We start from the raw sequence: 20,910 nt of genomic DNA, 5'->3' as shown, positions 1-20,910 counted from the left end.
TCCGAGTCCGGGCGCGCTTTCGTCATTAAGATGCGTTTGTTTTAAAAAAAGCAGGAAGTAAAGCACTCTCTTAACACTGGAACCCACCGTAATGATAAGTCTGTGTATTTTATTCGGAGTCGTTTGGTGCGCGATTACAGACAGCCCTCTCACATGTCATCATATTGCTTAGTTGATCTGTCACGTGTGCAGCTCGGACATTCACGTAACCCCGCTGCGCGCATCAAAAGGTTTTTACGGAGGCAGATGAAGGTGAGTGGTCACGCAGCTGACGTCTTCACCTATTGAATCGTGCTCAGGCGCGATTGCACTCACACCACAGCCTTCCGCGCCTGAGCCCAAGTGAACTGCGCTCCGGCCCACCTCTGCAACCCGGCCGCGGCACGATTAACCAATCCGCGCCCGGGCACGGAACAGAGAGATCACACTAGTCAAACAAACCAGGCTTTGGGGGTCAAACGCGCCTGAGCACGGTTTGGTTTGGATATTGTGAGTGCGCCCTAAGATAGCTCTATTAGGGTGTGGGATTTTAAACAAGTGGTTTTGCACCTATTTGGCTCCCCCTACTTGCTTAACTTGCAATCTCATAACTGATTAGCTGACTTTGCTGCCACTCAAAAAATGTAGCCAATTATTTTAAAGTGGAGGGGCAGTGAGATGCCTGTGATGTCATAAGCATCAGTTTTTCAGATTGGGCCGTTTTCTGGCTGACATTTCAAAAGAGGAATTTCTATGAGACTGAGATGTTTAGCACTTTTTGAATGTTTGTGAATGCGGGTAGACTTCCATTATTCAAAAAGACAAGGTAAAAATGTTTTTTCATTCTCTCTCCCCTTTAATTATTTTTAGGGTTGTTGGAAAAGTATAGTTTATTAAGAAAAATAGTGCAGTTAACTTCTGTTTTCTGCACACAGACCCTGAAGATATACCATACTGAATGCCTTTCAGCTGTTTGATCCAGAGGGAATACGCTTTGTACATTAAGACTAGTAAATAAAATTTTTCCCTTAAAAAACTGATGGATAAACAGTGTATTGCTATTATTGCGTAAACTTTATCCCTGTAAATACCGTTTAAATAGCATTAAACACTATATAGAATATACAGTATAATCATGTAAATAAATGATATTATTTAAATATAGTAGTACATAGACTTTTAGATAATCTTAACGCAATGTAATAAACCCTAAACCACCAGTATGGGAAAGATGCATAAAATGTGAATGTTTATGCAGATTTTAATAACAAAACGAGCGGGAAATTTCTTAAAATCTGTTTATTTGAAGTAACAAAGAGAGAGGCATTTTCAAAATAGAAAAGTCAAGTGGTTTCCATCTCCTTGATAAAAGGTAAAAGGAGACATTAAATTAAATTGGTCTGTTAGTGGAAATAAATATCATAAATTAAATTTCTGATTTATATGTTCTTCTATAAAAATCCATTTAGTTTCTTCATACAGCCCACAAAATATTTCATTCCTGATTCAGTAAAAGCAGTCTTCACAAGAGAGCTCATCTACATGCTGTAGCTTGTGCTTCAGTCATGACATAGAACCCAAGTGAGAACCCAGGCAGCCTGATGGGTTCTCCAGGAGGTAGCACAGATCCCTTTATATTGGGAAGTGTATGGTCATCAGCCATCTTTAGCACTTCTCCATTCAATTTAACAGACCTTTAAACAGAACAGCACAAGTGATTCAGTCTCAATGCTGGTTAAAATAACTGGAAAGACAAGACTGGTTTAGTTTCAAGACGGCTAATGTATTTTGGAGTTAAACAGTTAAAGATGTTGTAAGGCCATGCCACATTACCTGGAATGAAGGTTCTGTTTACCAGGCTCAGGTGCTTGCAGAACAAAGGCTTCAATGGTGCTATTGCCTATTTGGGTGGGCAGGTTAATGGCCACTTGACCTTTATTCAGGTTTAACGCAAATAAGGTGACAGCACCCTGTTTGTAATGCGTACTGGAAATAAAAGATTACATTATGTGTCAAACTCAGACATACTTCATTTTCCAAAAAAGAATTTAACCAGACAAATCAAGTACCTTTTTCTGTTAGTGCAGTGGAGGTATACTCGTATTTGTTTCTTTGTCCTAACATTTGTAAGGACTTCTGCTTTTAAGACCTCTGGACCAACAAGTTTTTTGTATAGCAATGACAGCCAGTAATCCTACCACAATGTAAAGGAAAAAGTATATAATGTCAGACAGCATCATGATAGATTGGTCTGCATTCCTAAACTAATGCATGATTACAAGAGACATTTTTTAACACAAAAACACAAACCGGTAGCGGATCAAGGTTATCATCAACCAAATGGTACGTGCCAGAGCCGATCAAAACCTGTCTGATAATGACGTCCAGACCTAGCTTGGCACCAAGCCCCAGTTTGTCCAGCCACCTTAAACAGAAAAACTTACGTTGAACAATTTGATCAAATTAAAATGAATGGGAACTTATCCACCAAAAATCCTCATTGCTTCCATAATTTGGACTCACATGAAACCAGCTGCAAATGTGTCAGAGAGGCCAACGGCACCACCTCCATAAGCAGAACTGGTCTCTCCCAGCCAGACCTTCTTCCCTGGAGAAACTGACTCAACCGTCTAAATACAGAGTTAATCGGTTGACCTCAGTTTAGTTATCAGAAATATTCACAGCTGAATGTTTGTTTAACATGGCAATGTTTGCTAAAGTTACTCATCATGTTATGAAGTTAATCTGGTTTTTTTGGCCATCCCATATCCCTTTAAATAGTTCTAACTTAAATACATTATGCAGAATGACTCTACCTTAAAGACCTCATTAATTTTTGTTGCCAGGCTATCAAGCACTACAGGATCAAGGAAATCCTCCAAAGACGCGCCTCGACCATTCACATAATAGCTGTTAGTAAAATGCAAAACAAATATCACAGAAAGGCGATCACGATTTATGCTCATTGGTGTACTTCTACCTCATAGAGGATTAACTAATTGATTGGTAAAGCTGAATATCACAGATCATTTCCCAACTGTAGTTAAAATACACGCAGATCTTAAGAACAGAACAGCTGCACCTTATGGATAGGAATTATAACTTACTGGTGCCAGGTGCATGCAGTAATGGCCTCTGCTCCAGCTTCCAAAAACCTATATAAAAATAATGATCATCCAAGTAAGCTAAAACTCACTCCATATGTTTTAGTTTGACAAATGTTCTCTTATTAATAGGCCAATGGATCAGTTATGTTTTATTCATGCGTGATTCAGGCAAGACGGCATCAGAAAATGTACTAAAGCATACATTAATCTCATACCCAGTTAACAAATCTTTGCGGTGGTTGCGTGGTTGACCGACATCAGGTCCATACAGTCCTGTTGAGTTGTACAGTGAGGATTCCTGAAGGATCTGTTGCAAATGGACAAAGTCTTTACCAAGCTGGTACCCATCCACTCTGATCCCGGCTTTCTTCTCATAGCTATTGGGTTCTAAAATGAGACATTAATTATGTCGTGCCATTGTCCCAAGTGGGTGACATCATCAAAATGATAAAAATATTAATTAGACATCTTCAAGGATCAGAATCCTACCATTCCCCAGCTCCCAGGACATAGCATACTGCCTTGATGCACAGTACTTCAACAACAATTCTGCATTTGTGCTGTCCCATGAGTTTTCTGATGTTCGAAGCAAAGCATTTAAACCAAAGATGAGGTCCAAACCAGAGCAGTTGGCAAAGGTGTAGAGCAGGTCAATGGCATATTCTGCAGAAAAGAAAGACTTTTAACATAATAAGGGTATATGGTCTTAAATGTATGCTTTTGATAACATTGCTTTGTTGTACACACCCACACCAAATAAATCACCTATTACTTCCCCCTAAGTGAAATGAACTCACCAGAGAATTTAGCTTTTTGGAATTTCCCCCTAGCTTCCTCTTGAAGTAAAATCTTTGATTGAAGAACCCATTCTTGCTTTAATTTATTTTCCAGCAATGGAGGTAACTCGAGTTTCTCACACAGATCTGCAGAAAAACACAAGATTTTGTTTGTGTAGTAATAGGCTTCATGTGTTTTGGCATAAAGATACATCAGGCTGCGTAGTACCTAGGGCTCTGTTTCTCAACCAGAAGCCCAAGGACCACAAGGCCGGGGCCCACTATAAACTTCCAAGGTGACTTTAATAATACATTTAAAAAGTTCTTTACAATAAGACATTTTCTATTTTAACTGTACATAACAAGCAAAAGATAAAAGATAAATAAATAATAAAAATAACTAAAAATCTAAATATTTCTTAGTGTTTGGTTATTTGTATAAGAAATACACAATATTGTTCAAAAGTTTAGAAATTAGGCTGAAATGTTTCCTTTGATCTAAAAAAATCTGTTCATCTAAAAGGTATGAGTTTAAATAAAAGAAATTACTTTTGTAGAAAAAAAATGTTTTTAGATATTAATTAATTAATTAATATTAATTCAATTTGAAAATAAACATTTTAGAAAACAAAACTTTGTTATTTTGGCTTGGACAAGAAAATGAAAAAAAAGCATGAAAATAAGATCCCACAATACTTGTGAGCTCTTTCACTACCCTTTAAGATGCTGCTTGATAAATTTAGCAAATTCTAGGCATGGTGTGACTAAACTGAATATAAGTTTTGATTTATTTTGAATGCATTAAGTCACAGCATAATTTCTGTAGTTACAAGCGTAGAATTCGTAGTTTGATAAATGTTCTATCATTATAAAAAGGTGAAAAGAATAAGTGTTTCTAAACGTTTGAATGGTAGTTTATTTTCTAGTGATGGTAACCTCTAAAATATTTTATTGGGTAGAAGTGAAGGGTTGTGGACAGGACAATGGGGAGGGGGCAGGGACTTTAAGTTTAAATGGTTGATATTCACAAACAGAGACAGAGCATTCTAGTAGAAAACAGTCTATTGTAAAGTCAGATGACAGACTGCATTATCAGCTACTAAGAAGACGGATGTGGCTTACCACTTTTCATGTACTGAAGCATGTGAAGTCAAAAGTGTTACCTTTATAAGGAAGAGAGCTGTTCCGGTTATCTCCGGCGTGCAAATATTTTCCTTGTGGCTTGAATTTAATAAAATCTTGTTTGGTTCCTCCAAACCGCAAGAATGCTGGAATCAACGCTTTGGCAAGTGTCCTTAACTTTGGTGAACTGTTAAAAAAAACCGCGTGATTTCTGTTATGGAAACATATTGATCATTGCCTTTAATGTATGCATCGTTTTACTTACTTTAGTAGATTCATAAACTTCTCCTCGGCTATTAAACTCGCATCTATAGCCACCGAGAGAAACCTTTCATTCACCACACGGGACACATGGGACAGATCCAGATTAACGCGTACGGCTTCATCATCAATAGACTTTACTGTGTATCCCGCGACACACAACGCACTAAACACAACAAAAGCGACAAGCGAGGAAATCGCTGCTAAACACTTCATCTGTTCAATTTACCGCGAACCTTTTTTATTCGACTACATCAGTTACAAACTACACAACAATTATTTTTAAATAAATACTAAACATGAGACACCGTTCAGGTACTTCCTTATTCCTGTCAAATTGTACGATAGAAACTAAAAGAATATTGTTTGAAATACGCCGGCGGCCGTAGGGCGGGACTTCCAAGTCATTCATTATTTGCATACGTTATCTGATTGGCTGGAAACGTCACAGCGTGATGTTTTTGCTTTGGTTGTAAAATCTTTTATGACAGATAAATAAAACACAATCATGCCGTTGAAAACGAGATTACTTTCACTTTAATTTTAGCCAAACAAATAGGCAAAAATATTTTACATAATGCCAGTAAAAATAAATATATACATATTATTTTACATCAAATAAATACAAATAAACACTTATAATGATGGGAGATCAGACGGCAACATAAGCAAATCGTCCACTTCCTCCTGCAAGGCTTCTGCTTTCTCTTTTATTAACATCTAAAAATGAAAAATGAGAATGTCAACATTAATACAAAAGTGTTGCCTGTCAATGAAAATATAATGTATGTGGCTGTAGTGATGCTTACTTTTGCTGATGCAATAATTTGGTTGGCTTGCCTCTTGAAGAGGTTTTCAATAGTTTGAGCCAGAATCTGTGGGTCAGCGTTGGCGAGATGCGCCAGTGTCTTGTAACCAGCATTATAGAGCTGCTTAGCACGATGCTGAATTGGGAAAAAAGGAAATAGAAAAATAATATACACAACTCTCAATGTTTACACTGTAAAAAAAAATTCGTAGAAATTACAATGTTATTGCAGCTGGGTTGCCGGTAATTTACCGTAGATTTAAATTTATGTTATTTACTGGCAAGAGTTTGTTCAAAGTTAAATAAATTTTAAATATTAACAAGTCTTTATCTTTACAGAATAAAACTATACAATAACAGTCTCATGCAAAGCATTCTGGGAACCAGAAATCATCATCAACCTTTTTCTGTTTTTTGCTTCAGATTTTGTTTCCCAGAACGTTTTGCTTGATGCAGTTTTTTTAGTTTTAATCTGTAAAGACAAAGACTTGTAAATGTTAAATGTTCATTCAACTTTGAACAAAATTTTGCCAGTAAATAACATAAATTTAAATCTACGGTAAATTACCGGCAACCCAGCTGCAATTTCTACGGATTTTTTTTACAGTGTAGCTTGTTTGACACCTTCTATAAAGCTACCGGTTTAAAACTTCTACGTTATAGCATAGTTAAAAACAGAGGAGACTTATGAGTTATGACAGCAAATAAAGAAAGAATAAACACACCTCCATGACTCCAGCCACTTCCATCAATGGAATGAGCTCAGCCTGTACACAATATGTCAGTCTGCGTGTGAGCTCAAAAATCAGAGCCTTATAGGGCCAAAACTCCTCCAACTCCTGAAAAGCACAGACAATCTTATCGTTTTCATGTGGACTTTGATCAAGACATGAAAATAAGGATTTTCAGACTGATGTGTTTTAATTGAACCTCAGTAAAGTGCATCACAGATGAGCCAAAAGCTGAGGCTGAGCTCAGGAGAGTCTGTACGAAGCCTCTGGTCAGCTGAAATCTATCTGACACAATCCACAGATTTGTCTCCTTAAGTAGAGAGTACAACACCAATGCCAGGTACAGCCTGTTCACCACCACATTGTCCACAGACTGAGAGACAGGTGAGAAAAAAACAGAAACAAATTTCACTATATTTTCCAAATAACAGTCTTCCGATAGCTTAACTGGTCGAGCATGGCATGGCGCTAGCAACACCAAGACCATGGGTTTGATTTCAGATAAAACAAAAACCAATACAAATGCATATCTTGGAATTCTTAAAGGGACATATCAAGAAAATCTGACTTTTTCCATGTGCTATAATTGGGTTCCCAGTGCTTCAACAACCTAGAAAATCTGAAAAGATCTGAAAGATAAACCATTCTCTTTAAGCAGGTGAAAAAATAGCTCACTGAAATTTAGCTCCCCTTCTGATGTCAGAAGGGGATAATACTGCCCCTTAATATGCACTATCCAACCACAGCACTGCCATTTAGTGCAGAGATCAGCTCATTTGCATTTAAAAGGACCCAAAAATTGCACATTTTGCTCACACCTACAAAGGGGCAATGTTAACATGTTATAATAAATGATCTATATGGTTTTTTGAGCTAGAACTTCACATACGTACACTGGGGACACCAAATATTTATTTGACATCTTAAAAAAGTCTTATGAAATGTCCCCTTAAATGCATAATAATTTATTTCAGATAAAAACATCTGTAAAATTATATCTATCCAAGCGTGCCACACAAGCCCTGAAAAGTGAAGCCAAAACGTCTCGATCGCCCCACAGTGACTGGTCCCAGTATAGGTCATAAACCCCGCCTCCCCTATGTTATTCAGTGGGACTTGAACTACAACTAAACAATTTAATTACACTTCAATTATCTTTTTTCGAAGCTGGTTTCTGTCATTTACTGTATTTCTTTTCATGCTGATGTAAATTCAAGTGTTTGTTTTTAGTTAGTTATTTAATGCTATAAAAAATGTGGTGTCACGTCATGATTGACAGCTGTAATATGTGCATTCTGCGAGAGCGAGGTCGGGGCCTTGATTTCACGGCTTTACTTCCTGCTCACTACTGCGCAGGACTGGTCCCGAAATCACTCTGCCCAGACTCGAGACCCAATACGTCAGCGCTGTATCGGAACACTGGCGGCTTCACTTTTCACCAATGGAAGAGAGCGAACGGGCGTTGTCCATCTTTTTTTACATGTCTATGTAGCTATCGCATAAATGTAAATAATAATCATATTTGCTCCTGGGTTTAGGTTTAGCATTAACACTGAAATCCTTTGTCTCAAATCGTGTTCAATCATATGCTAAAAGTGATGAGAAGCTTGAGAGGAATGCTGTTTCTTTCAACCTTTCTCACGCTCTGTCCTGCTGCCTTCCTGGCTACAAAACTTTCAGCGACTCCGACTGCAGTGGCCATCTTCTGTTCAGCAGCAGACAGATTTGTAAACTGTAAGGGAGTACAATTTATATTTAGTAGAAATACACATTAGTTAAAGCGAAGAAAAAAAATATTTAAAATACATAATGTAACATTGTTCCAGCCTTTACAGGAATTACAAATAATGTAGAGGTGATATACAATTTGTCATCGGTTTGGGTCAGTGGCATATGGGGTGTTAAAAAAACCCATTACATTTGCAATCGGTGGCACTAGCAATTACACACCTCACATTTTAAAGATGGTTTAGTGTGTAATAATGTCCATCATTTATGCAATTAAACAGGTTTAAACAATGACAACATCCTACCTGCCTGAAGTAGATCATCCAGTCTGGCTTGCATTGAGTCACCAGGTCATAGGGAGTAACCAGATACACCAAATGAAGAAAACTATTCAGCAATAAACCCTCCAGCCCTTTAGATAGATCTCGGTATAAGAGATCACAGTAGCTTAGTTCTACTGCACCTGCAAAGACAAGTTACATTGGAAACATTACGCAAGAGAAAGATCAACCAAACGGGTTAGGACACTCTCTAAACAGGGTCATGTTGCCACCCTGTGGTTAATAAGTATACACATGGCTAACAAACCAAAAGACAATGATCTCACAGTGACCATCTCCGCCCTATGCTTTACCTTTAAAAGTTGCTCTCCCGAGCCTGGTGATTTGCAGTGTGTTTTCATCAGCAGACGCTTCGATTAGAATTTTCTGCTTTAGTGTTTCTATGCACTCCACCGTAAGATCCAACAAACTTTTCTCTGGAGTCACTTGAGCTTCTTGCACACTAATGAGAGTGCCTTTCATAAAATCCCTCACTTGTTCGACTGTTGTACTTATCTGAAAATAAAGGAAAGCATTTGGTTGACTATATAATAATTTTTTTCATTAAAGGGATAGTTCATCTTAATATGAAAAGTCTGTCATGATTTACTCATCCTCATGTTGTTCTAAGCCTGTATGAATTTCTTTTTTCTGATGAACACAAAAGAAGATATTTTGAGAAATGATGGTAAAGAACACCACTATATGGTGTGTGTTTACCATCATTTCTCAAAATAAAAATAAATTCATACAGGTTTAGAACATCATGAGGATGAGTAAATGATGACAGATTTTTCATTTTAAGGTGAACTATACCTTTAATGCATTGGGCTGATGCTTTTATGCACTTTTGCCTTGTTTGCCTGGACCATAAATCCAAAAGCATTAGGCATTGAAGAAGTTTCACTTAACTGCAACACCTCTCAAACCATTAAGTTAAAGTGCTTACCAAATAAATCACTTTACTACAAGTAATTCAATGTTTCCTGGAAATCATGCTAGCGTCTTATAAAATATTATTCTATCATTTGAAACCCATCATTAGGGTAGAAAGTTTCACTCACCTTCAGGCCAATGAGAGACAAAATAAGGCTGAGGAGGCCCCGTCCCCCATCATGCAGCAGGTTGCTGTAACATTTTTCCATTGGTGCAGACACTAGCTTTTTAGCCTTGATCAAAACGGAAACAAATACAAATCTATACATAAATAATCTCATATTAACAAACAGTATCTAATAATATATATACATTCAGTACTGTGCAAAAGTCTTAGGCCAACACCACCAGACTTGTTATTTTAGAAGTTTTAATGTACATCCATATTTATTTTTTTAAATCTATTTTATTAAGATACAAACAGAAAATATGTACAAAAAATAAATAAAAATTATAATTTTCAGGACTAAATGTCTTCTTTAGGTAACGTCTGTGTTTAGTGTGACCTCTCTTGGTTCTAAACACATCTTGAGGGTTATTTAGCAGAATGAAATAAAAAGACTAATTTCTTTCAAATTAGAAATTAGGATTTAATTTTATTAAGGTTTAAGAGATCTTGCAGTTTCCTGCAGGAAGGGGGAGTTTATCCTAAAAATGTGACACATCAGTTTACATTTTAATACAGTTTTTAATACTACATACACATTTCCTGGATTTTCCAGATGTATTCTATTATGAGAAACAATTATATATGATCACTATAACATTGCAAATACAACTATCTAATTGTGGCATGGTGGCCTTTGACTTTTGCACAGTACTGTAAATGTTCAACAAATCTTTAAAATTCAATGTTCTTTACCATTGGTATATCTTTGTCCTGCAGGATAAGGATACTCTCACCCATAGCATCGATACCTGCTCGTCCGGCTCTTCCTACCATCTGTTTGTACTGACTTCTCTTTATGAAGTCTGCAGCTACATATGGAGACCGCAAAATCACCCTGACAAGTTACATGAGTAATTAAATACCCACAATGAGTTCTGTTGTGTCCTACAAAAAATGGCTTTTATCAAAGAACATAATAAGGTACACAGTTCAAAAGACAGTGCACAAAGAAATAAAAAGATGATAGACAGACCTGCGTGCAGGTAGGTTGATCCCAGCAGCGAGGGTGGAGGTGCAGGTTAGGAGGCAGAGCACTCCTGAGGAATAGGCTTCCTCCACTAGTTTCCTCTCATCAGTGGTGAGACCGCTGTGGTGGTAGGCCAACCCGTAGGGCACCGTCTTCCGCAGGATGGGACACAGGGATCCATTACCACTGTTCTTCAGTTCACCCAGCAGTGTGGCTTTTTTGGCTTCCTTGTGCTTTAAAAATTCTCTGAAATGAATGAACATTCATTTAAATGAACCTCCAACAATGACAAGTCCACTTCCAGATCAACGTCCTGACAAAACTTTCAGAGTTTGTGGTGCCATAAAGACTGTAGTAGACTATCCTCCTTTTGCATGAAAGCTTATCAAATAAAGGAATAAATCAACATGAAATACTGTTTGATTTATTTTATAAAGCAGAAAATGGGATCTACGCACTTATTTAAATACTTGCAGATCATTCCAGCCAGATTCTCACAGTTTTTCTTGGTGGCACAGAATATGAGGCAAGATTGCTGAGGAATCACTTCAGTCGCCAGAGCTATGATGTGGTCAGGATCCATCTTCTGCATTCCACTGGAGTACTGAAAAAGTCAATCGCACAAAACTTCAATCATGTGAAATTGATGGAGCTCAGCAGGTTGATATCTTACTGAGGTAAAAATGTATTAACTTTATGGTTTTGGTCCCGAGTGAGCTTCCGTACCTTAAAATTCAACAGCCGTGAAAATCTGAAGCATTCCTCTTCTCTTGGGTCAACTTCATATATGCTATCCTTGATTTTCACATACTCTTTCAGTTCAACCTACAGAATTATCAATCATTAAACAGAAGGCAACAATTCACAAAGGTCTCAAACAGATGACAATCTTAAGACTGTACTAAATAATCCAGTGTTTCATAGATTCACCAGATTTGAAATAGTGAAGTTATTCTTACAGGCCTAAAGTCATTAGTGTAGTTTTCAGCCTTCAGAAAAGTTTGAAGGTCTCCAACGTTGCCTAAGGTTGCACTCATTCCAATAATGTGCGTTGATTCTGTGCAAAAATAACAACATGGCTATCAGAATCTAAAAAAATAACCATCACAGAGTCAGACCAAGAGTCACATTTTTTAACTACTCACTGCTCATGTACAGAATTTTCGACAAAGTCATTTCAAGAATTGCCCCTCTGCTGCCATCACCGAGCATATGGAGCTGAAATAACAACCAAAATAATTTATTTAAAAAGCCTGTCAAATACCAACCTTTAAGTGCTGCCTCACGATTAGTCGCGACTAATTGTTTGCAGAATAAAAGTTTTTGTTTACATAATATATGTGTGTGTACTGTGTATAATATAATATATAGTATATGTATAGTATAATATATATATAAATACACACACACACATGTATAATTTTAAGAAAAATATATATTTATATAATAAATATTTATATTAATATATAATATAAATTATATATAAATATTTTACTATATTCTTACCTCAACTTAGATGAATGAATACATCTTTGTACAGCTCCTCGTGAATGTGTTAGCATTTAGCCTAGCCCCATTCATTCCTATGGCTCCAAACAGGGATGAATTTAGAAGCCACCAAACACTTCCATGTGGTCCCTATTTAAATACTGTTATATGAGTAGTTACACGAGTAAGTATGGTGGCACAAAATAAATACTTTTGTTTGGAGCCATAGGAATGAATGGGGCTAGGCTAAATGCTAACATATCCAAGAAGCGCTGTACAAAGATTGTGCACGCATTGAAAAAAATAGGTATGTATTAATTAATCTAAGTTGAGGTAAGAACGTAGTAAAATATTGAAAAACAGTGGTGTTTTCCTTTAAGTTAATGGTGTTTAAAAATGACATTATTTGTGACTTCAAAAATAAACAGTAGGATCAGATAACGTATAGCCCATTTACATACCTCATCTACAACAACCAGACCGATATTGTCAAGACGGTCAGTCTCTATTAGTGAGTTCACAAGACTGTGTCCTTTCTCAATGGTGGTGATGTACAGAGAGTTCTTGTTTCTTCTCTTTACCGGAGGAAACCTTCCCTTACTTCCAGCATACTCCTCCACCATAAAATCCAACTCAATTCCAAAGCTGGACAACCCACGAACCTAAAAGCACATCATTGTATGCATCATACTGAAATTATGTATTTACTATCCAATACTGCTCGCATTATACCTGATATTATGTTGCAATATCACACAAATTAAAAATGAAGTACCTTTTCCTGCACCAGGGATACATATGGTAAAATGAGCAATGCATCCTTCCTCCTACATAAGAGCTCTTTAAATATAAGGATCTCTGCCACTAGAGTCTTTCCTCCACTTGTTGGTAAAGAATAGATGAGATTTCTTCTTTGCTGCACTGAATCCAGGCTCAAACATGTCTTCTGCCACTCTAAAATATAGAGAAAAGGACCATAAAACAACTAGTTTTACTGGCACAAGTGAATTATAAAATATTAATATTATTTACCATACAAATCCTGAATTCCCTTCAATCTCAAGATAAGATCCTTAACTTTGGATGGGAGACCAAAGAAAGGGCCCAGGTCGCCCTCTGTGGAGATGGTTTCTATGGCCTTCATGGCAACACTCATCTCTTCAGTCATCACAGCTTCCTTCTGTCGAACTGTTTTGGAGACTGTGCTAGATGTTGCTGCATTATCAATCAGTACTTTCTTTAAATGGTCCTTCATGCTTCTTCTGGTCCTTGGGGGTGGCTTGTTTGCATTATTGACAGTCACCCTGTGTTCAGGAGTGGAGGTGTTATGTGTGCCCATGTTAGTGTTTTTTTGTGGCGTTGAGACTTCTTGTTGAAATGCAAGTTGCGAGCTTGGCAAAGCTCTCAGTGGTGAATCTGTGAGATCCTCTGCTAAGATGGAGTCTGTGAGATGATGTTCACAGAACTGTGGAGTCTCCTGGTCTATGTGAGGTTGCCTCATTTGGAGCTCCACGTCTTCAAGTTTGGCCAGAAAGGAGCTGTCACCCACAATGCTGTCATAACCTTCGAATAAATCCTCATCGTCACTGCAACACTAGATGAGATACAAAAACAAACAGAACTTAAAACGCCATCTACATGACTTAAACCAAACTAATAAAAAGTACGAATAAACTAACTGCTTACCAGCTCTGTGTTTTTACTTTCAGTCATGTCTGATGTGACACTGGACCTTTTCTTGGCTGGAGTGATGTGACTTCTTACACCATCTCTTGATCTCTTTCTTGAAGACGAAGTGTTACGTTTTACCACAATCTCGTTTATGTGGTGGTCAGTATACATTACTGCCGTTTAAATACTAAAGCTATAGCATTATGATATATTATATTATCAATGTAAAGTTAGAAACCGACAACAGAGACAACAAACTCCATTGTCTCTGGCTAACGGACCATAGTTGGCTAAATTATCGAAACAAAACACAAACGCTATTCTTTACCAAGCGAACGGATATATTATTTTACAAAATAATACTAAACAGTGATCTTAAATGTCATGTTTACTAACCACGAGCCTTTCGGAAGTAAACGAGGAATTTTGAAAACACGAATGTTAGCGATGACGGCCAATGAGAGTTTAGCGTTTGCACCACGTGACTGTTAAATGCCAATAGGCTTGTTCGACTTCATGCGGCGCCGCAAGAATCGATAGCCAAATTACGTCAAAGTATCGCGAGAGCGAGACGAAATATGATTTCTTGAATCATTCTCGCGGTACTTTGAAGTCATCCGGCTGTCGGTTCTTGCGGCGCCGAATGAAGTCGAACAAGCCGTGTAAGACGAGAAATAAACACAAAAGTCCCTTGGCCTCGAGCGTATTTTGTAACTTTTAAAAATGGCAAAAATAATGAATTTGTTTATTAAATTAAACTTAAATCAACAATATAGTTTTAATGAAAACTGAATTTAAAATAAGGACAAAAATTATTTCTACATGTTTTAAATGCATTTCAATGACATTTATTATACTTCATATTACGCTCCATTTGCTTTATTTAAACTTTTTAGTTTTTAAATGTTGTATATGCACAAACGTTTAATTTCAATGAGAAATACTTTTTAAATTCCCTTTTATCCACAACATGACTACCGGTATGCAAAGGGTTTTGCGTTCTCCTATCCTGTAGGTGGCAGTGAATTTCAACAAACACATTTAAAATCGCCCTAAAAGACGCGGCCGAAAAAGCAGTAAAAAACTGTCATGGTGGCCTCCTATGCACAGATAGAAAAATGTTTGCCCTTTCTAACTGCCGCCTATTATTGCAGACTCTTTCCAGACAACCAGTTACTCCAAGTGTCAGAGGTATCTCTTTAACATTATAATTTTATATGAATATTTGTATGCAATGCATTTCATCGTACAGCTAAGTTAGTTGTCTTATTCAGGCGACTTCCCGCACGCTTTTACGTCTGTCACAGATATTCGTTTATATGAAACCGACAAATATTTTTTCCTTATATAAAGACAGTATCCCGTCTTTATCTTGTTCTGTCTAATGTAATATGAATTCATAAAATATTTACGCAGTGTGATTGTCATGCTACAATCGATTTAAAATAACGTTATATTAATTTCCCTCACCATTACATTTGTTTTAGCGGTACAATGTACGAGAAGTCTGACATCTCCTCAGCAAGAGCCGCCGAAGAAAGATGATATGGTAAGCGTTTTACCTTCTTGTTTGATAATTTAATACGTGAAAAAAATTATTCACTGTAAAATAACGTTGTTAACATGTCTTAACCAGCCCATCAAATTAGAAAACCCATACAAGCAACCCAAAAAAACTTGCATTCTGTGCAATATAACCGTAGACTTCAAAAATGTTCAGGTTGGTAAAATCTATTCAGATATTAATTAAACATATTAATGGTGTTGATGAGTAAAAAAAATGACAACACGTTTTTGATTTCTTTACAGCTGTTGTCTCAGTTCATTTCACCACACACAGGCAGAGTATATGGCAGGCATATAACAGGTGAATTTTTAGTTTAATTGTTGAGTTAGTTTAATTGTTGAGTTAGTTTAATCATATTATACAATAATACTGAAAGTATTATTGTATAATATGATAACTAGCAATAATTAATTACACTTTAACTTTATACAGGCTTGTGTGGTCAGAAGCAGAGGGAGGTATCAAAGGCAATAAAGAAAGCTCGCTCAATGGGTAAGAATTTGTAGTTGTGACTCATGGAGAAATGTCACTTGTTTGCAATGTCACTACAGTTTCAATCTACTACAGGTAGGACTATGTGTAGTAATGAAAGTCTTTGTCCTACCCACAGGTTTTATGTCAGTCACACTGAAGGATCCACAGTTTATCAAAGACCCCGACATTTGTGGCAACACACTTTGATTAAGATACATTGGATCAAAATGTTGCAAATAATCAATAACTTAAAGCCAGGATTGGTAAAATTGTCTCAATTTAAAGTGACTTTGTGTTTTTTGTTTCTATAAGCGTGTTTTTAATAATACAAAATTGTTGTGAAAATAAACTGAAATATTAATAAATCAGAAAATCATGTAGTGTATTGTATTATAATACCGGAACATGAGATCATGGATAAATTCCAAGTAAACAACAACCCCATGTACATTAATTCACATTACTTTTAATTTTTTGGTAAATTATAATTTTTTATAAAACAAAAGTCTTAAAATATTTTAACAAAATAGCACAACCCACACTCAGTAGGTATGAAAAGATAAAGGCAAATCCCCAGGTATAAAATCTGTAATGCCTTCAAATCACAGGTAGATTTTTCAATTAAAAAGTCATTCTTTAAAAGGTAGGAGAATTACTTCTGCTCTCTCCATTCATCTCAATCTCTGTATCTGAGCCGCTCTCAGAAGCTGCATTATTGGTGTTCCTCTTCCTTTTAAGTCTCTCAGAAAAACCAGTCACAAGGGATTTTTTCCTGAGTCTGGGGGCCTGATCCACATTCATCCTAGTCTGTTGAGTTTCTAGAACTAGAGGCAGTTTGGTGGGAATATCAACATTATGGTCTGTATTACAGCACCTTTTCAATACAGGAAAGCCCTGAACAGTGAGAGTTTGTGTCCGTAATGAGGGTGCATCAGGGAAAAGCGTTCTCAGAGCGGAGCACAGAAGAACGTTCTCTTTGGGTTCATCTGGAGAGGCACATTTTTGGCCTGAAATAAAAGGAAATACAATATAAAAATGGACTTGATACTGCTGATACTTGGTAAGGGATAATAGCTCTGCCAGGAAAACACACTGAGCAGAGAAAAATCTTATCTATGCATTTTATTTTAATCATATATGCTGTTTTAATAAAGGTGGTCTTGACATCGGAGTCCTTAACCTGCATGTACACATGTATTCCACTTGGTTGACAAAATTTCAGAGATATGATATCTTACTTGTATTATTCTCTGAATGTTTCTGTTTTCTGAGATCCTCATTGAGTTGACTGATGTCTTTCTGAAGCTTCTCCACTGCTCTTTCACTCTTCTCCACGTCCGTGCACATTTTCTGTAAATAAACATATGAAAGTTGCTAATATACCATTTGCAGCTATTCATATTGGTCTACGTATTATTATTTATTTCTAACAAAAAGCTTGTTAAATTACTAACCTGCATTTCGGCCAATAAAGCATCATTCATGTCACTGACATTTCTGACTTCTTTTAAATCATCCCCTGAGTAGAAAAAATTGGCCCTGACAAAAAAAAGTGAATAAGCAGCTCAGAAAAACAACACTAGATCACAGGTTATCATATATATATATAAATTTAAGAGATAATAATAATAATGACAATTGCAAACACTATTAGAAAGTTATGTTTACAAACAACTTATAACCTTTATTTACCTGTGTTGATTAACCGCTTGGCTCTGTCCTAAAGATGGACAAACAGTTGACACACTCCAGTAGTCCTGTTGTTCAAGATTTCCCAGATTGCTTACCGAGACGGGGATATTTAGAAACTGGCTATATAGAGATAATGAATATTGTTGATTCTTTTACTCAACGCGCCTTAAAACTTTGCATGAACTTTGCATCCAAGAGTCTCACCTGCTGTGCCATATGAAAGCTGAGAACTCAAGGCGATGGGTGGACCCTGATGATGTTGCCTGAGAAGGTGTGAGCAATAAGAAAACAAGTTCCTGATTGGACAGAATTTTTCTCATATTCTGATGAATCACTCGTTCCATGAAGCTCATTTGCTGACTGGTGTTTCTTCTTTCTCTGTACCAACCAATTACATTCTCCTTGAAAGAAGTGAATGTAAATGTGTGAGCAGGCAACTCTTTGATTGATCATCTTTTGTTATTTTCATGGTTATTTTATTAGATGATATATTAATTATAAGCGAATACCTCTTTGTAATCCGACAGTATGTGTCGTATTTTCTCCTCGCTTACAGCGCCAACATTACTGTAGAAACTTTCAGGAGGATTGTGGCAGCAAATTAAACGCTTTGATAAATTGAAAAACTATACATAGACATCAGAATCTTTAATGATGCAGATGTGTGGAAAATAAAGACTTTGCTCACCTGTGAAGTTTACGACAAGGGACGTGTTTTTGAATGTCTGAAAACGAGAAACATTATGACTCTGGTGTTTTCTTGTTGTTACCTTCTGACAGCTGTATTGCCACAAATAAATTAACGCGTTTTTCACTGTACAAAAAAGCAAATCGAGTGAACTTACTTATAGTGTGCTCAAACTGTATTTGATCAATCTGTGAATCTGTGATTCTACAGTTCTCCTCTCCGACACTTTCTCCAAGAACAAGACCTTCCTTTAAACATACACAATCAAAATTTAGCGGACCAATAAAATGCTTATCTGACATTTTACCTCATTTAATCTAAAAATTTCACGCAGAAACCAAGTATCAAAAGGTTAAACTAGCCACACTTTTGCAACTTACCACATCCGCATCACTATTCAAATGATGAAACATCATCGAACTCAATACGAAACCCGATATACGAACAGTTGTGTTGTATCCCTCCATGCTTTTTGGACTAAACTGTGTGTTAACTATCGCGACTGCACATTTTTTAAGTTAAAGCTAGTGAGTGAGGTTAGTAAGCTACATATGCAAACTTTCTGCGCTTGAGCGTTTCGTTTTCTTCTTCTCAATCCTCGATACAGCAGATAAACAGCCCGATGTGTGCCTATACTGCCACCACGTGTTGCGGAATCATTAGTACTATAACACTAAAGCGTATAGTAGTGCCTTAAAGCATAGACATCATATAGGTAGACGCCCTATCGACCGCTACTGCCTAGTGGCGCGGTGAGATATGGGGCCGCCATCTTAGATCGGTCACCCGCTCCACTCAGTGTAATCTGTATGACTGGTGGATTGAGCTATCAGCGCATTTAATTAATCATATCTCAGTGAATACCGAACAGATTTTCAAGCGGGTTTTTTTGCTGCAAAGGTCATTCATGGAGCTATGATATAGGACACATGGTTCGGCGTATTTTAACCCCTTATGTGCCGCAAATCCTGTTTGAGTGGGGGTGACAATGTGATGTACATCTTTAAATTAATATTTCTCTGGGATTCTTTGGGCTAGAAACCTAATCTTGGTCTTGTTTTAAAGAAGACAATTTAGGGTTTTTCACAAATGAGTTAGAACGTAAAAATATTAAATATAAATATTTTTATAGCCGTTTACCTTTATTTTAATATATCAAATTATGCAGTAACATATTAATTTATAAATAAAATTGCATAAAAGTTAATGTTTCACACAATAAATAATGTTAACATGAAGCAATATGTCTCAAGTAGTTGTGATCCAAATCACAAAAAAATTATGTTTGGGTCACAATTTTAATGGTTTTACCAACAACTGCCACTAGATTTTGCCACATACTCTTGTACTCTTCAAAAATATGTGGTGTAGGACATAAGATATTTTATAATTCACACACTATAAATATGACAAAGATGCAGAAACAGATAGTTGCAATAAAATAAGACTTTTTAATATGGTGAAGAAACAATTTAAAATGATTTATAAACCCCCCCACACACGCGCACGCACGCACGCACAGATACACACACACACACACACACCCCTGAAAGAGGACTGTTTTCCAGAGCTTCTTTCCCGTGCTCCCTTTCTGTAGTTCAAGAGATGTGAGTTTGGCAACATGGTGGAGCCTTATCTTTAAAAACACAAACACAACCAGTGACAACGAGTCAGACTGATAGTTGTCGATTCCAAACCGAGTCTCCTCAATGTCCTCCCTACGAAGGAAAACATCCTCTGTCCCTGTTGACATCTTAGCTTTTTAAAGCTCGGCGGATCACGCAGCTCACAGCACCTTATAATAATAATAATAATAATAACCCTTGTGAAAAATTAGCGTACTTAAGTGTATTGAAAGCATACTTTTTGTGTGCTTAAAATAATAAAAGTATACTTTTTGAGAAGTGCACTTGCTGATAATATAATATAATATAAATTAAAGACCACTTAAGCGTACTTAAATGGAATACACTTTAATGACACTATTTATTAACCCACTTAAGTGCACTTTTTACAACTGCACTTTGTAAGAATATGTATTTAATTTTAACTTATATTAAGTACACTTTCATCATAATATTTATTAACACACTTAAGTGCACTTTTAAAAATGCACTTTTAAATAATGTCTAATTAAGCTTAACTTAAAGAAAGTACACTTTCATCATAATATTTATAAACACACTTAAGTGCACTTTTAAAAATGCACTTTGTAATAATATCTAATTAATTTGAACTTATAGTAAGTACACTTTCATTATAATATTTATAAACACACTTAAGTGCACTTTTAAAAATGCACTTTGTTATAATATCTAATTAATTTGAACTTATAGTAAGTACACTTTCATCATAAAATTTCACTAACACACTTAAGGACACTTTTTAAAAATGCACTTTGTAATAATATCTAATTAATTTTAAAT

The 20,910-nt window shown here is 36.4% G+C and overlaps 4 protein-coding genes across 4 annotated transcripts; 1 reads left to right on the top strand and 3 right to left on the bottom strand.

Annotated features, from left to right (window-relative positions):
• Positions 1–1,269: 1,269 nt before the first annotated feature.
• hpse (heparanase) lies at positions 1,270–5,642 on the bottom strand. Its single transcript, XM_065286749.2, has 12 exons — positions 5,250–5,642; positions 5,026–5,171; positions 3,884–4,009; positions 3,576–3,749; positions 3,302–3,473; positions 3,087–3,134; positions 2,796–2,889; positions 2,503–2,609; positions 2,290–2,404; positions 2,049–2,173; positions 1,813–1,965; positions 1,270–1,673 (listed from the first exon to the last, which is right to left on the bottom strand). Exons 1-12 carry the CDS (start codon positions 5,459–5,461, stop codon positions 1,514–1,516), a joined length of 1,632 nt encoding a protein of 543 aa, XP_065142821.1. The 5' UTR covers positions 5,462–5,642; the 3' UTR covers positions 1,270–1,513.
• Positions 5,643–5,759: 117 nt separating this feature from the next.
• Positions 5,760–14,504, bottom strand: helq (helicase, POLQ like). The gene is made up of 18 exons (XM_065286748.1): positions 14,079–14,504; positions 13,425–13,986; positions 13,168–13,346; positions 12,854–13,054; positions 12,050–12,122; positions 11,864–11,961; positions 11,631–11,729; positions 11,363–11,508; positions 10,911–11,150; positions 10,631–10,772; positions 9,897–10,001; positions 9,147–9,348; positions 8,818–8,975; positions 8,418–8,516; positions 6,984–7,157; positions 6,779–6,892; positions 6,055–6,189; positions 5,760–5,965 (listed from the first exon to the last, which is right to left on the bottom strand). The coding sequence occupies exons 1-18, from the start codon at positions 14,232–14,234 to the stop codon at positions 5,882–5,884; spliced, it is 2,967 nt and encodes a 988-aa protein (XP_065142820.1). The 5' UTR covers positions 14,235–14,504; the 3' UTR covers positions 5,760–5,881.
• Positions 14,505–15,110: 606 nt separating this feature from the next.
• On the top strand, positions 15,111–16,480 carry mrps18c (mitochondrial ribosomal protein S18C). Its single transcript, XM_065286746.1, has 6 exons — positions 15,111–15,254; positions 15,551–15,612; positions 15,700–15,783; positions 15,873–15,930; positions 16,063–16,122; positions 16,241–16,480. Exons 1-6 carry the CDS (start codon positions 15,182–15,184, stop codon positions 16,309–16,311), a joined length of 408 nt encoding a protein of 135 aa, XP_065142818.1. The 5' UTR covers positions 15,111–15,181; the 3' UTR covers positions 16,312–16,480.
• Positions 16,481–16,569: 89 nt separating this feature from the next.
• abraxas1 (abraxas 1, BRCA1 A complex subunit) lies at positions 16,570–19,086 on the bottom strand. Its single transcript, XM_065286745.2, has 9 exons — positions 18,865–19,086; positions 18,642–18,732; positions 18,485–18,521; positions 18,306–18,372; positions 18,001–18,197; positions 17,797–17,916; positions 17,559–17,643; positions 17,343–17,454; positions 16,570–17,111 (listed from the first exon to the last, which is right to left on the bottom strand). Exons 1-9 carry the CDS (start codon positions 18,949–18,951, stop codon positions 16,741–16,743), a joined length of 1,167 nt encoding a protein of 388 aa, XP_065142817.1. The 5' UTR covers positions 18,952–19,086; the 3' UTR covers positions 16,570–16,740.
• Between the last annotated feature and the right edge of the window lie 1,824 nt (positions 19,087–20,910).

The sequence above is a fragment of the Paramisgurnus dabryanus genome, chromosome 18 (genome assembly GCF_030506205.2).
Source record: "Paramisgurnus dabryanus chromosome 18, PD_genome_1.1, whole genome shotgun sequence".
In the NCBI taxonomy this organism is placed as follows: Eukaryota; Metazoa; Chordata; class Actinopteri; order Cypriniformes; family Cobitidae; genus Paramisgurnus; species Paramisgurnus dabryanus.
The sequence above is the reverse complement of the archived record's forward strand: the minus strand, read 5'-3'. Positions and strand labels throughout refer to the sequence as shown.

Coding starts and splice junctions, on each gene's coding strand:
- abraxas1 (XM_065286745.2), bottom strand. CDS start 18,951: ATGGAGGGATACAACACAACTGTTCGTATATCGGGTTTCGTATTGAGT. Junction 18,522..18,641: donor ACAGTTTGAGCACACTATAA/GTAAGTTCACTC, acceptor TCTCGTTTTCAG/ACATTCAAAAACACGTCCCT. Junction 17,112..17,342: donor ACATTCAGAGAATAATACAA/GTAAGATATCAT, acceptor CTTTTATTTCAG/GCCAAAAATGTGCCTCTCCA.
- hpse (XM_065286749.2), bottom strand. CDS start 5,461: ATGAAGTGTTTAGCAGCGATTTCCTCGCTTGTCGCTTTTGTTGTGTTT. Junction 2,405..2,502: donor ACATTTGCAGCTGGTTTCAT/GTGAGTCCAAAT, acceptor TTTCTGTTTAAG/GTGGCTGGACAAACTGGGGC. Junction 1,674..1,812: donor AAACAGAACCTTCATTCCAG/GTAATGTGGCAT, acceptor TTCTGTTTAAAG/GTCTGTTAAATTGAATGGAG.
- helq (XM_065286748.1), bottom strand. CDS start 14,234: ATGTATACTGACCACCACATAAACGAGATTGTGGTAAAACGTAACACT. Junction 7,158..8,417: donor CAGGACAGAGCGTGAGAAAG/GTTGAAAGAAAC, acceptor CCTGTCTCTCAG/TCTGTGGACAATGTGGTGGT. Junction 5,966..6,054: donor AAATTATTGCATCAGCAAAA/GTAAGCATCACT, acceptor TTTCATTTTTAG/ATGTTAATAAAAGAGAAAGC.
- mrps18c (XM_065286746.1), top strand. CDS start 15,182: ATGTTTGCCCTTTCTAACTGCCGCCTATTATTGCAGACTCTTTCCAGA. Junction 15,613..15,699: donor CGCCGAAGAAAGATGATATG/GTAAGCGTTTTA, acceptor TGTCTTAACCAG/CCCATCAAATTAGAAAACCC. Junction 15,784..15,872: donor TAGACTTCAAAAATGTTCAG/GTTGGTAAAATC, acceptor ATTTCTTTACAG/CTGTTGTCTCAGTTCATTTC.